Source organism: Clupea harengus, chromosome 2 (assembly GCF_900700415.2).
Source record: "Clupea harengus chromosome 2, Ch_v2.0.2, whole genome shotgun sequence".
Lineage (NCBI taxonomy): Eukaryota > Metazoa > Chordata > Actinopteri > Clupeiformes > Clupeidae > Clupea > Clupea harengus.
Genome location: NC_045153.1, coordinates 32,882,768 through 32,897,581, shown reverse-complemented (window position 1 = coordinate 32,897,581; position 14,814 = coordinate 32,882,768). Strand labels below are relative to the sequence as shown.

The 14,814-nt window shown below is 40.9% G+C and overlaps 1 protein-coding gene across 3 annotated transcripts in view; it reads right to left on the bottom strand.

The window, feature by feature from the left end:
* The window catches only part of LOC105896584 (LIM domain only protein 7-like), a 28,251-nt gene that overhangs the window by 4,029 nt on the left and 9,408 nt on the right, over positions 1 to 14,814 (bottom strand). Inside the window, exons 2-10 of one of the 3 annotated variants that reach the window (XM_031561478.2) lie at positions 12,626 to 12,923; positions 12,304 to 12,397; positions 11,190 to 11,332; positions 7,869 to 8,496; positions 6,502 to 6,806; positions 6,090 to 6,139; positions 5,759 to 5,914; positions 4,582 to 4,747; positions 82 to 194 (exon numbers count right to left, since the gene is read on the bottom strand). In XM_031561478.2, coding sequence (XP_031417338.1) covers positions 82 to 194; positions 4,582 to 4,747; positions 5,759 to 5,914; positions 6,090 to 6,139; positions 6,502 to 6,806; positions 7,869 to 8,496; positions 11,190 to 11,332; positions 12,304 to 12,397; positions 12,626 to 12,828 — 1,858 coding nt within the window. In that variant the 5' untranslated portion in view covers positions 12,829 to 12,923. Of the gene's footprint in view, positions 1 to 81; positions 195 to 4,581; positions 4,748 to 5,758; positions 5,915 to 6,089; positions 6,140 to 6,501; positions 6,810 to 7,868; positions 8,497 to 11,189; positions 11,333 to 12,303; positions 12,398 to 12,625; positions 12,924 to 14,814 lie in introns of all 3 variants that reach the window. The other 2 variants (XM_031561474.2, XM_031561488.2) reach the window with 2 other exon arrangements.

Sequence of the window (14,814 nt, the reverse complement as noted above, 5' to 3'; positions counted from 1 at the left end):
GATAGTTCAGTGAGATCATGGATCAGGAAGAGTGTAGGGTGATGGATATTGGACAGCTGCAGCATCTCTATACAGTGGTACCTGAGAGGGTGGAGTGTGGAGGCCTGGAGACAGAGCTGAAAGGGTTGCTGTCAGGTGTTAGTGATGACTTCCAAGATGATTTTGGCTTGTCAAGGTTGTTGGCTGATTCATCTCTAAAAGAAGAGGAAAATTAGCATACAAATTGGAGAATTTAGAACGTTAGCCAGCCAGTCAGGATCACTTCACCGGCTGGGTATCTCAAATACTCGCTGCCCTGATAACTCAGTTGCACACAGACCAGAGTATGAATTAGAGTCCTTGAATGTTGAAATTACTTTAAATGCCCATCCCTACTAGTAGCCATGACAAATTAGGTAAGCTTAGCTAACCTTAGCCGAAGCTCAGTGCTTACCTCTTCAGGGGAAAATTAGCCAACTTGGCTTAAAATCCTCCTGGGCTCTAAACCGTCTTCAGCTTTCAATTGCTTTTTAAATGGATGCCAAGCGTTTTAAGGTCGGGTAGAATCTAAAGTTATCTCAGTAATCAGATCCAGTTTGTTTGCTTGCTGCTGCAGCACACCGTGTTCGCCTGCCAACTTTGTTTCATATTTGGCTATCTGGGTGTTGAAGTGGCATTGGGAGATGGGCAGTGGTTGGGATGACACTGAGTACATTCGCAAATCCAGAAACATTCTGTAATTCCTTTCCACATTCGAAATGACCGTGCTAACACAACATTAACCCATCCAATTCACCTTGCAACATTTCGTTCCAACAAACCTGTTGCACGTTCTCCAAATCGATGTTTGCAGCTCACTCTTTTTCCATAAAAACAAGCAAGTTGTGCCATGGTGGCATGCAAGTACGTTTTTAAGAGTTTAAAGCGACCAAAAGACGGTTCTGCCTGTTCACAATTCACAGGAACTGTGAGATATATTTCCCACCACACCTGCGGCCGTACGTTAACTAATTAGGAATACACAAACCTACAGAATCACAATACTCAAATAAATCAAATACAATAAGACCGTGGCATACCTGATTTAAAAGGAAAGAAAGAAAACTCAAATCAGGCATGCAGCAAGCTGGGCGCGTCACAGCTCCTGCCACACAAACTAGGTAAACCACATTTAGAACTAACGGAAAGATAATATTCACCATGCATACCAGAATGAGGCTGATTACTTAGCCTGAGCTAAAGGCTAGCCTGCAACAACATGCTCCACTTCATAATCAAATTTCAGTTACAAATTGAATAGAATTAAACTTGGCATCAGTTGAACTTTGTAGTGATTTATGGTTGTTATGGACGTTTTTCTTTAATTAATAAAATCAGTGCACGAGACAATGTACCTATATCAATTGTTTCACTCTAAGTATTTATACCTGGTCTTTCACTGAGTCTGTGTTATGTGAAGTCATTCACTAGTCATTTAGCATGCTGGAGTTACCTTTTGGTCTTGCCTGCGACTTTTTGGGCACTCTTGGTGCTTGAGCTGCTTGAGACGTTTTTCTTGACTTGTTTTGTGTTTAGAATTCCCTGGAATTATCTGCCCTGTTTTTTCCCCCTGCGATATCTTCCTTTTTGGCTGGATCTTCTGAGTTATTTTTCACAATATCTGCACGTGGGTCCAACATTGCTCAGAGCACTATGAATTAGCAATCCAGTGGCCTGGGTTCCGCCCCCGACTCTGGCCCGACAGAAATAGGATGGTTCAATTGTTCCAGAGAGGACAATGTGTTAGTTAAATGTCTTTGAAATAAAATGTACTATTATTATTATTACTGTCTTTCTCTTTCTCCAAGTATCAGCTAATTCTTTGTCCCTGAACAGGCATTTTTTTTTTTTTGCTATTTTTCTGTCTTCTGGAAATTAAGTCCTTCATAAATGTTGCATCTGCCGTTTTTGACCAGGAAACAACAAATTACCTATTTGTCCCAGTTTCATTTGTGGATTTTTTTAAATTAAAATAAAATCACCATTCTTTCTTCAAAACAAAATATGATAACTAAAAAATACACAGACCCAAAAGACATGGATTAATTAATTAAAGTTAAATTTAAACTTATTTTGTATGTATGTAGTTATTTATGATTGATATAGCATGTGGATTTGATGGCTACTGTCAAGGCTTTGGAGATGCTTCCAGGTGGACTTATTTTTCACACGCTTAATCCACAGTATAGTTTCTGTTGCACAGGTTCTCACTAATAGTGGAAGTGCAGCAACTGTCAACTTATAAACTATATAAAAAAAGAGTGGATGCATCTAAAGGCTAACATGGATTTCCAAATAGTCAATAAAAAGCAACTTTAGTTCAAACCAGAAGAGATACTAGAGCAAAAAACAATGGGCCTCATTCTCGAACAGTTTCTTCTGAAATGTTTCTTACCAGCTTCGGAAAAACAACGTAAGAAAAAGACATCCGCCAAATTCATGAACGCTTGAAAATGTGTTCCTACGCAGCAGAAGTGTTCTGAGCTGTGCTCCACCGGAAGAGTTTTCTTAAGTTGAAAGCGCGTTCTCGTGCTCCTGAATTTGCATACATACACGCCCCGTCAGCTCCTTATAAGGGCATCGTAGTGACGTGTGCTGTCGGAATCTACCAAGTCCACACGAAAGCAACTCGTAAGCGAGTCATGTCAAAGCGGAAAGCGAACACAAGTAAACGCAGATCTAACTTAACCGGTGCAGAGGTGGAGGTACTGATGTAGATGTGTCCATTCTATTCCACTATGGCTATTTTAACGCGATTGAGTTTAGTGCTTATTTATTTATTCACTTACATTTGCAGTGTTCGTGTACATTCACGTTTACATTTAGTCATTTAGCAGACGCTTTTGTCCAAAGCGACCTAGGTACAAGGGAGAGAACAGTCAAGCTACGAGCAATAGAGACCTAGTGTAACAATAAATACTACTTTACATAAGAAATAGAAAAACGAAATAGAAAATAAAAAAGAAGTGCAGGAATGTAACTGCTGTAAGTGCAAGTTAAGCACTAGTCGAAGTGCCAGTTAGGAAGGGAGATGCTCTCTGAAGAGTTGGGTCTTCAAAAGCTTCTTAAAGGTAGAGAGGGACGCCCCTGCTCTGGTAGCGCGGCCATCTTGTGGTTTTTTAGGGAATCGCATTTGAGAAAACTCTGGCCGATTTACGACTGCTATTTCGTGTTCGGAAAGTCTTCTGAAGTTCAGAACAAATCCCAGATGAGAAAACTTTCATGAATGCCAAATGTTTTCCTAAATCCAGTTCAGAAGAAATTCCTTCTTAAATTCTTCTCAACTGCGTTCGAGAATGAGGCCCAATGTTGTTTGCCAAAGTCTGTATCCTAAACCAGCTTCTTTTCCCCACACAATTGCTGTTTTTTTTATGAATTATGTCCTTTTTATAGGCTACCCAAAAAACTGAAGGGAGGGCAGAAGAAGTAAAGGGCAAAGAAATAAGAGGATGCTTGGCATGTTAAATAGTGGCAGGCAACCCCTAGGCTAACAGAAATGGTCTAACCCTACTGCTCAAGTAACGGGAGTGTGCTCTCCCTCTTTGAGTCGTGTAGTTTTGATGGAAAAGAGACAACGCCTCAACTGGACTGGGTCTGCGGTGCTTTATTTCTCTCATTATTAGCTGGCCAGCCAACTAAGCTCCTTTTTACAGTTTGTGATCGAGTCTGTGTGTCGTTTTCGCTCCATTAGATGGGGCCCTTTCAACACCCTTTCTCAGTCCCAGCCATGCAGACAAGCTGTCTTGGAGAACAAACTAGCCAAGCTTAATTCTAACATTCATTTTGGTAAATTGGCTGCCTACACAAATCAAATAAGTTTATGTATTTTGATGTTAGAATGTCAACACCTCGACTGAGCTGCTCACGTTTTTAAGAGCAAGTGTAAGTGAACATAGGTTACGGGTATGTGTGAAATCAATTGTGAAAAACTGTAAAGTATTTTTCACAGGACACATAACACATTTGTTTCTTCATTAAAGAATATTATTGAGTTGTAGAGCCCCATTTGATAAAGAGGACCTATTACATTTCTCAGTTTTTTCCATTTTCATTAGTGTGTTATATAGCTTGTTGTGCATGGTCTGCAAAGTTACAAAGCACAAAGTGCACACCAAGGGAGTAACTCTCTCCTACAGAAACCATTTTTCTCAGCTGTCTAAAACGCTTCATTGGAATTCCAGCCGCTTTCCTTTGTCACAAGATGATGCAATCCCGTAACACAAGCCTTATTGCCCGCCTAGCTGACCAATCAGAGCACACTGAGCTCATCAGAGGGAGGCGCATAAAGACACAGGAGCTCTAAACAGAGCTTTTCAGACAGAGGGTGAATAGAGATGTACAGTATGAGACGAATAATGTGTTTTTTGAAGCATGTAAATCTATTCCAGTAGACCCCAAAAGTAACATTATGACCACTGAAAATGAGCCCAATAGGTCCTTTTTAAGAAGCCCATGGGGAGGTGCCAAAAGGCTTGTTTTTATTTCTTGCTCATGTCCAATTGTTAAAATATATTCTATTCTAATAATGCATTATTAAAATACAGAAATACAGAACAAACCAACCTCCTAATAGCGTCCTTGCTGGCACTGCTGGCTTGTTGCCACGTCCAACTGTTGTCTGCTGGCAAGTTGGCCTTCCTCTTCATGTCCTGCAGGATTTGCTGGCTTTGGGATGAAACCGTTTTTGGATCCTCATTCCAAGAGTTCTTGCCATGGTCACTGTTCACCACTGGAATTGAAAAGAGTGAAAGGGGACTCAGCTGATGGGTGCCAGCATCAATGCAACAGAGAAGAAATCTTTCCAGAAAGGACCAATCATGACATGGGAACATAAAGACACGGAAATAAGGTAAGGATATATGAAAAGAAGGTATTTGGACAGTTGATTGAGTGGCATTTTAGGTGATAAACAAATGGGATGCGATCAGACACATAGAACACTTGGACACCTGGGGCCATATTACAGAAACATCCTATTTGATATGGCTAGTGACCGTGGAGATTTCACTTATGTCCTGATTTAAGACAATACTTATTTAAATAGGACAGGTCCTGTATTCAAAAATCATATCTAAACAGGAAAATGGTATTACAGAAGCAGTTGCGGTTCCACGTCAAATCCTTCAATAGTAATTACCGGCTACTGAGGACACTAAAACTATGATTTCATCAGGTTTGAAATTAAAAGCTTTTATAGTGGCTCTTATAGTTTTTGTTGTTGCTAGCTGGCTAGCTCAGTTTAGAAAGTGTACAGTGCAACAATTGTTGCTAGGTAAGACACTATCAAACAATTAGTGAGCTCAATTGAGTAGTTCAGGATGTCCTAACATGAAATAAGATGTTGGAAGACAAGCTAGGCAGCCGAAAACGAGACAAGATTTGCCTCAGAAATATGGATTGGTGGGGGGAAAAGTATGTTTATCTTAAGGACCTATCATAGAATGCTTTCTATAATAAGACCCCTGAAGAATTAAAGATGAGGCAACATTTTAAAATGGCAATCATTTCAAATAAGAAATTCTTTGATTCATTTCAGATTAATTAAGAAATGCACAACCAAATGATTTGCAGCTCATGTGAAACCAAAAATGGTTTCTCCCTACAGACAATCAAACTTTTGATAAGAACATTTTGAGAAAATGTATTTTAATCGGTTCAAGTATATAGAAAGTTTTGATTGGAGTTCAAGCTGCTAGAAAGGACTGATTGCTTCTGATGGTAGGGATGGCCAGTGGCCCACCTCTCTCTGGCTCTCTATATCTCATGGCGTTAACAATGTTTCTCCTTTCAGTCTCCAGCTCTGCAGCAGCAAGTGTTCTCCGCACCTCAGCACTCCTCTTTCGTTTCATTTCCTCCCCAAGAAACCATTCAGTCATTCCCCTATTTTTAACCTGATCTAAGTATAGGCACAAACAGAAGGCACATTACAGCAGCACACACAGTACAAACTTGAAAGTCTGACAAATAAATGATCGGACTATAAAATATTCTGCATCGTTATGAGATCATTATTTCATTTGCATACGAGAACGCAATCAAAATGGAAGACAGACAATACATCTCAAACCAACCTTTGGGTCTTTCAACTTCATTGAGCGCAGACATGGATCGGGACTTTGCCCTGAAAATCAAAGGATAACTTTAGATTAAAATTTTGATTCCTTGATTCCCTCATGCTTAGCTTGGTCGGCTATAAGAGTCCACCTCACAAGGGATGGATCACCAGAGTGACAACCAGAGACAGAAATGTTAAGATATGTTATATAAGTAAACTCTGTAGACATAATGCATGGACTTTTTAAACAGAACAAGCCACATCATTATGGCTAGTGTGGGTAAACCTGGTTACTGTATATCAATATTCACTCTTAGATCTAGACACAAACCAGTACTAAGAATACATAGATAGAAAGCTTTAAGACGATATTGTAATGACATATTAGATGTTTGATAGCTCATGAATAAATAATACAGCAGTCTAACCACTGTTGCTGAGGTTGAAGCCTTTCTTTCACGTCTTGATGTGTTTCCTCCTCATCTTGGTCCTTGATCAGCCAACCTTTCTCCTTCTCTTCCACATGCTTTGTCTGCATAGAGCTCTCCTCTTCCTCTTCCTCTCCCATTCTCATCAAATCATCTTTACCCCCCCTGCTCCACTTCTCCTTTAGACTCTCCTTCTGCTCTGTCCTCTCTCCTCCCCTGTCTCCTGTTTGATGCTGATTATTCTCTTCTTCTGTCATCCTCTTCTCCTTCTCCTCCTGTTGTTTCCCCTCCAGAGTTTTGTCCTCCTGCTGACCACATAAAAAAACATGTTTGCAGTTAACTCTACGGGCACTTTCCAGCTTGACCGCACACATCAGGAGTTTTCTTACTGCTTGTGCCCCACCATTTTGTGTCTACTGTTGCCTGTCTGACGCAATCACATCTATAGACACCTATTGTGTGATTGCAAAGATAATGATAACTTTTTCAATATTTCTTTTCTTGTGTAGTTTGTTGAAGTCAATACTGAAAAAAATTCTATTATAAATATTATTAGAGGTCGATTCTCCAATCCAACTAAACACAGTTTGCCTTCTGTGGCATCGTGAGCATCGTTTCACTCATTTTCCTTTCTAAATTAGGGAGAGTGTTAAAGTGTTAGAGAAATGTTAACAAACTAAAAGTAATGCATGATGCAAAATACTCAAAATGTGAAAAACTATATTGACTACAAGTGCCCTATGTCGCAATGTTAAAGAAAAGTGAAACAGATGTAATGGCTTCTTCCTTGGCCCATGCTACATCCCTTCACCAAGTTAAATCAGTCTGTTCATTTCTGTGTAATCCTTCTGACAGACCAAAAAACGGCAGTGGAAACTTAACCTCCTTGGTGGAGGGAAATATTGGATTATATTAAACAACACACATCAGCATACATGTAGGCAGACCCGCTAGAAGAGCATCAGATTACTCTACTCTAGAAATGATTACAACACACCTGGGTGTGTGTGTGTGTAAGCAGTGCTCCAGCTTTGTGTGCAGTTTTAGTCTTTGTACAGAGAATAAAGATGAATAAAGATTTTATGCACCTTTTCTTTGTATGAAAAAACGAGCACACATGCATAAGCACCACACTCCACCCTTCTTCCTCAATTACACCCATTCCAATATGCTAATGATTATAAATAGCCTTTAGCTACACCCTTCAGATTGACAAAAGTAAGCCACAAATCACAAACATGATAAACATTTTAAAAGTTCTCTAACTAAACTCTATTGGAAAACCATCATGCTCTTTCACGACTGCATATGAGGTTATTCGAGTTTAAGACGTTTAAGAATTCCACAGAGCAGAAAAGACTACTTACAGTAAATGTCCTTGGTAAGGAAGTGAGTCCTGTAGACTGAGATCCATAGGGGCGGGGAGTGACCACCGAGGTCAGCCGCCGTGCACTCTCTGTTCTCTGAAACTTGGTGGGAAGAGAGGTTAATGTCGCAGTCGTCTTCAAATTGGCTAAGTTGGGATCATCTGCTGCCCTCCTAAAAAGGTAACTGGACTGTTCTGGCAAGGTGTTGCTACTAGAACTGTTGTTCCGCCCCGGCTCCTCCAGACCACTTTGGACTGCCACATTTGGGGGGTTGCTGAGAATAGGTGTAATGCTTGTATTGGGTCTGTTACTGCTGAGACTGTAGTGGTCTTGTTCTTTGGGACTGGTGCCACTGGGTACGGTTGGAATACAGGTCTGTGTCTGTGGGTTCCTGTCGCTTTGAGAGGACAGTGAGGAGAAGGTAGCTGGGTCTGAAGCCAGTGTGCAAGAGCTGGAGAAATCCTTTGTTATGGTTGGCTCAGAGTGGGAACCTGGTGTGTCCTGGGTAGAAGCATCATGGACTGTGTTTTTGTAGACTGGCACAGTCCTGCCCCTTGCCACTGGCTTTATATCATCATATGAGAAGGCTCGGAAACCTTTGTTGAAAGGGCCCTTCAGTTTCTTCTCTCTGTAACAAAACAGTGGACCAATCAATCAATCAATCAATCAATCAATTCAATCTTATATAGCGCTTCTCTAAATACCCGAAGTCGCTTTACAGAGTCCAGAGTCCAGTAGTCATTCATACACAGTCATACCGGTGGTGGTAAGCTACATCAGTAGCCACAGCTGCCCTGGGGGCAGACTGACAGAAGCGTGGCTGCCAATCAGCGCCTACGGCCCCTCCGACCACCACCAACATTCATTCATATTCACACGATGCAATGCATGTCTTTATGATGGTGGCGGAAACCGGAGTACCCGGAGTAAACCCACGCAGGCACGAGGAGAACATGCAAACTCCACACAGAAAGGACCTGGAACTACCTGGAACGACCGGATTCGAACCCCTATGAGGCGACAGTGCTAACCACTGAGCCACCGACGAAATCACAGTGCCATGATTAAAGATGTGACTGTGTTATGGGCTCATGCTGAGGAAAAATAAGGACAGGTTTACTGAGAGGCATTCATTACTTCCAGTCGGGGGCCTTCAATGAGGGCCAGTAGGCAAATAAGCCCAATCGCCACTCACCTCATCCTGAGAACTCCACTGCATAAACGTGTCTCCTTCATGGAACTCAGCGGAACAAAGCAAAGGCCACACAACAAAAGGTTTTAACTTGTTGTTGCTGACTTTAAGATTGTAATGACACAAGACACAAATGACAAAATGGCCAGAAAATGTTTCCAGTGGTATGATGTATTTAAGAAACTTTTTGAGTGTGTTATTGATTGGCCCTTTGTTGTAACATGCTCTGACCTCCCATAACTTTCTAGAAGACAAGACATCTTGTTCCATCCAAAACAGCAAGAAACCTCGGGGTCATTATTGATGACCAACTGACCTTCACGGCCCACATCGCCTCTGTCTCCAGGTCGTGCCGCTTTGCGCTATACAACATCCGCAAAATCAGGCCGTACCTAACCCAGTATGCCACCCAGCTGCTGGTGCAAACCTTGGTGAGTTCCCGCCTTGACTACTGCAACGCCCTCCTAACGGGCCTGCCGGCTTGCGTAGTGAAACCACTACAGATGATCCAGAACGCGGCGGCGCGTCTGGTGTTCAACTAACCGAAAAGGGCACACGTCACCCCGCTACTCATTGACCTCCACTGGCTGCCGGTAGCTGCTCGCATTAAGTTTAAGTCACTTATGCTTGCCTACAGAGTGCTTGCTGGTTCTGCTCCCACCTACCTAAATGCTCTTGTAAGGGCAAATGTTACACCCAGGATGCTGCGCTCGTCTAGTGAGCGTCGTTTGGCACTGCCGTCTCTGCAAAAGCACGGCAATCCAGACTATTCTCATTTGTAGTTCCACGTTGGTGGAACGAACTGCCTAGTACTACCAGAGCAGGGGCGTCCCTCTCTACCTTCAAGAAGCTTTTGAAGACCCAACTCTTCAGAGAGCACCTCCCTTCCTAATTGGCACCTGACTAGCGCTTAACCTGCACTTCTTTTTCCTTTCTAGGTCGTTTTTTTCTAATTCTCATTTAAAGTAGTATTTATTGTTACACCATGTTAATTGCTCTTAGCTTGACTGTTCTCTCCCTTGTACGTTGCTTTGGACAAAAGCGTCTGCTAAATGACTAAATGTAAATGTAAATGTCTCATATATGCTGAAGGCCTAATGCTCTGACCTCCGATAACTTTCTAGAAGACAAGACCTCATAATGCCAATGTGCAAGAGACATCAATTGAAAGTCGAAAAATCCCCTAGTTAATGTGACAGACTACTGAAAATAAATATATGACAAACAATTCAAAATATATCATATCTGCCGTTACCATCATAACAATTGTTTCATGTCCATTTCGCATAAACTGGCTTACATTGTGTGTTGGCCTTTTGTTAATCCAGAAGTGGACACCCTTTCCAGGTCTAGACAAACGTATTCCTCTTTAGTGCATCCTATAGTTAGGAATAGTGCATCAAGATCTGTCCTAAAATACTTCCCATATACCATGCCAGGCATCCTCTCCCTCCATCTCTTTTTCTCGGTCCCTTTGTCATGTTATGTTGATGAAGTGGTCAGATTACTTGATGTTCTCTTTGGGTGCCTAAGGTGACCAGGGTTTGTATTCAGCTTTCTTCCTTTACCCTAACCCGGGTTCATGACCCCGAGAGACTATCCCACCCCCAACCCCTTCCTTTACCTGACGTGGGTTCATATCCAGTTACTAACCCTAACCCTTACCCTAGCCCGGGTTCATATTCCCGTATTCCCCTCTGCTTTTTTCTACTCTGCTTTTGATAAATATTACATACATATTGCGTGCATATGTATGTAATACATGGTAAAAACAAAGGCCACTATTCAATCACTATTAAGCAATAGAACTATATTCACTATCACCTCATTATTTGATTCATTGCATACATACATTTATATAGCTATGCTCATTGAGTCATGTAAGATCAGTCAAATCAATTAGCTTCTGCAGCCACTGAAGCTTAAAAAACTAAAACTACAAATTAAATGATCTCAATGCCGGACAACTTGGTTACAGCTAATAGTAACGCTTCACAATAACTAAATGTACATGACACAAGCATGAAAAGTACAGTTATAATGCAATTACAATATTACATATCCCATATCAAAATGTTTGTTAATTGCATTTACTACAGACACTTCTGGAACAACTTCTGCAACCACACCTCTCCTCCTGCTTCTCTTGTTGTGTTGTGGATGTCTTGGTTCCTTTCCCACTGGTGACCAGGTCAATCTTCTCTCTTTCCTCTTTCTTCCTCACAATGTCAGAATTCACACTCTTCCGTCGATTCTTCCACTTGGTAAGATCCTGCGCATAGGTGCAAAAACTGTCAGAGCCAAAGACATATAGAACAAAAAGAATGACAACAGAGATGTGTTTGGGGGTCTATTATCTGTATCCCAATGGTGTGTTTGGCTCCATCAACTTGAGTCCCCTGTGAAAAATACTCATATATATGACTGACATAGTGTTACAAATTATTACATTTTTGCAGCAACACTCTGAAGTTGTGTCTGCTGTTCATTTGCAATGTTCTGTTGCAATTCTATAGCGCCATTAACACAGGCAGGCAGGTTGTGATACACAATCCCTTTATTTTCCATTCAAATGTGTTTATATGGCCATATATAATACAACTGTTTTAATCTTTGGCACTCTTCCTAAGATATTTTAGGGACTGTCAAAGCATCAGGTTGCTTGCAGGAACATTTGAAGAAGATGAAAATTCAGGATTTCAACATCAAATATCTTCACCATTCTGAAGTCTCCCTCAACATCTAAGAGTAATAAATTTAAGGCCCAGAGACTTATGAAACATATGAATTCTTACATTTACATTTAGTCAACGCTTTTTGGATTTAGATCCAAAGCGACGTACAAAGGAGAGAACAATCAAGCTACGAGCAATAGATACCTAGTGTAACAATAAATACTATTTCACATAAGAAATAAAAAAAGTGCAGGAATGTAACTACTGTAAGTGCGAGTTAAGTACTAGAAAGAGGAGATAGTAGTGGGGTGTTTCTGGGACGCCACTGTTGAGGCTTCTAGAGGTAATTCAACTGTTGTTGTAGTGGTTATTGCTGTTGTTAAGTATTGGTATGATGGTTGTTGCCCCCCACTTAGGCCATACTTAGGCTAGGTTGTTGAGTATGACTACTTGCATGTGTCAGTGAGAGGATTGGCTGCTGTGGAAAGTCCCCAACCAATAGCACATGGAATTTAACACTGTTTCCTGTGGATAACTTTTTTTTTTAAAAAGCTTACGATATACTTACATCTTGCCACTGATCATCAGTCTCCTGGACTCGCGCACGGATCTTCTGCAGCTCCTCGCTCCGGTCCACTTGGATGTCGGTCATAGATTTACTCCTATAGTTCCAGTGGTGCAAAGCAAAAGGGATTTACAGCTGAAAGGTTTTACCTTGAAATGATACAAGGACATATTATACTGGTTGATAATTAGTATAATCACCTTATACTACAGAACTGCTTTGCTAATTAATGTGTATTATTTCAGTCAGGTGTCTATGAACCTATAAATACATATACAATAAGACCAAATCACAAATTGAATATAGCATAATAAGGTGTGTCTACCTGATCATCACATGCTCTTCTGTAGACTCAGGGTTGGCCCAGCTTCGTCTGTTGTCTTCATTTGCCTCAGCACGTTTTTTTCGCAGAGGAGCAGGAACATACCCTGATGATTTGTTTTTGGAAGGCAGGAACTGATTGAACTGGGTGGTTATCCTTGGTTTGATGACCGAGGAACGATGATAACTTGTGTCTTTATTTTCCATAATCCTTGAGCCAGAATCAGCCTACGGCACTGCCAAAACCTGAATCAGCCTACGTCACGGCCAAAACCTGAATCAGCCTACGGCACTGCCAAAACCTGGAGAAGACAAAGCAGGAGGTAGAAGTGCGCTGGTCAACATGGTGGAGGATAGTGTTCTCTTAAAGTGACTTCATATGAGTCTTTTGGGAAACATGAAAGAATCATGAAAGTGGAAGTGGTATTTGTATTATTTATATTGTAAATATGTAAAAACAGAGGGCAATATGAAATTATTTTTTACATTTACAGTCATTTCATGAAAGTTCAGATAGACTACATTCAGAAAAACATTCACAATGACAGATCCAGAATCTTAGTCTGACAAAAAGCTGTATAAACATCAAACTTTGATACCTTGAAAAGAATTTTCTGGCAGATAATAATCTTACGAATTATTGGTGGAATAATTAGATTTCTCAAACTAGGGGTGACAAGTACTAGTATTGGGTACTCAGCTAATACCATGTGTCTGTACTCTTACTTGATACTGGAAAAGTTACTAATACCATGATATGAAAATGCAACAGAAAAAAAATCTGATTTCTGTTATGTCAATCAGCAACCTAACTACAACAACAGAGAATGATCTTAGACTAGAGAACAACTGGCTGAAGAATTAGCTTGCCTACTGGTTTACAGAAACAAAACATTACAGATCTGTCAAGACATCGTTGGGAAATCCTTCAGATAGTCTGAAAGAGAAATGTGATGATGGCTAATAATCATCCAAGAGCACTGAAGATTATGGAGGCTCTAGCTGAATGCATCGCTTTAGACGACCAGCCACTGCACTTTTAGTTGAATGGGAATGAATACATTTGTTGATACGAGTTGTATACTTCAAATAGAACTCCTTTATTTTATTCAAATTAAACCTGTTGGTGATGGTGATTACAGCAGTTCATGGCAGGCTATGTAAAGTACTTGTATGGGTACATAATAAGTATGGTACTCAGTACTTGTACATGATCAGAAAAAGGTGGTATCAGTGTGGCATCCCTACTTCAAACACAAGTCAAAGTTGAACTAAGTAGTCCAAATGAGTTGTTTGAGGTAACTGCAAGCTCCTATATGAAATGGACATGCCCAGTGGCAGGCAAAGGTTTGGACACCCCCCAGGTCAAAATGTCTGTTACTGTGAGTAGCTAAGTGAGTAGAAGATGAGCTTATCTCATGAAGTTAAACATTAAACATTTGTTTCAACATGTTAAGCAAGCTAACACACACACAGACCTATCTGGAGTTTCTGTAGAGTAGTCCCACATGGGGGAATGATGCTATGGGCCCAGCATGGGCTAACCTGTAGTGGGCCTGTTGTGGACTTTTAGGGATTGTCTTTGTGTGAACGGGAGGGGACGGGTGCCTTTTCCCCCTTGACTACTGACCCTTAAGGAAAAGTGTCTCAGCATTAAGGCATGAAAACACTGTGCAGCTCAGTGTAATAGCTGGGAGAAATATAACAGCCAAACATGCCTTAACCTCCAAGAATGTTCCGTTAAAAAAAAAAGTCAGTCCGAGAAAAGTCTTAATGTTCCTGCACTTCATGTGACTTAAGGCTGCTGGGAAACGGTTGAAAGTTTTCATTTCTGAAGATACTGGTTCTGACAAAGATACAGTTCTGTCAACACAGACACTGGATTACCCTGCTAACCCTACTGCGAATCTTTGTCAAGTCTTTTAAACGTGTAGCCAAAGTGCAATAATGTGTTAACAGGAAATACTCCTCATCCGTAATCTGGGTTTTATGAGACCAATAAAAGGGAGGGGAAAGTAATCATTATTTTTCAGAGCAAAGTCCATATGTATGTTTATGATATTCAGGGAGTTTAGGAACCATAGATCACTGGTTATATAAGACTGACTAATGAGGGTTCTGCTCAAGGTTATAATGGGCCAGAAACAACATGGAGGAGGAATATAATGTTGTTTAGTCAGTCCATGGATGGGA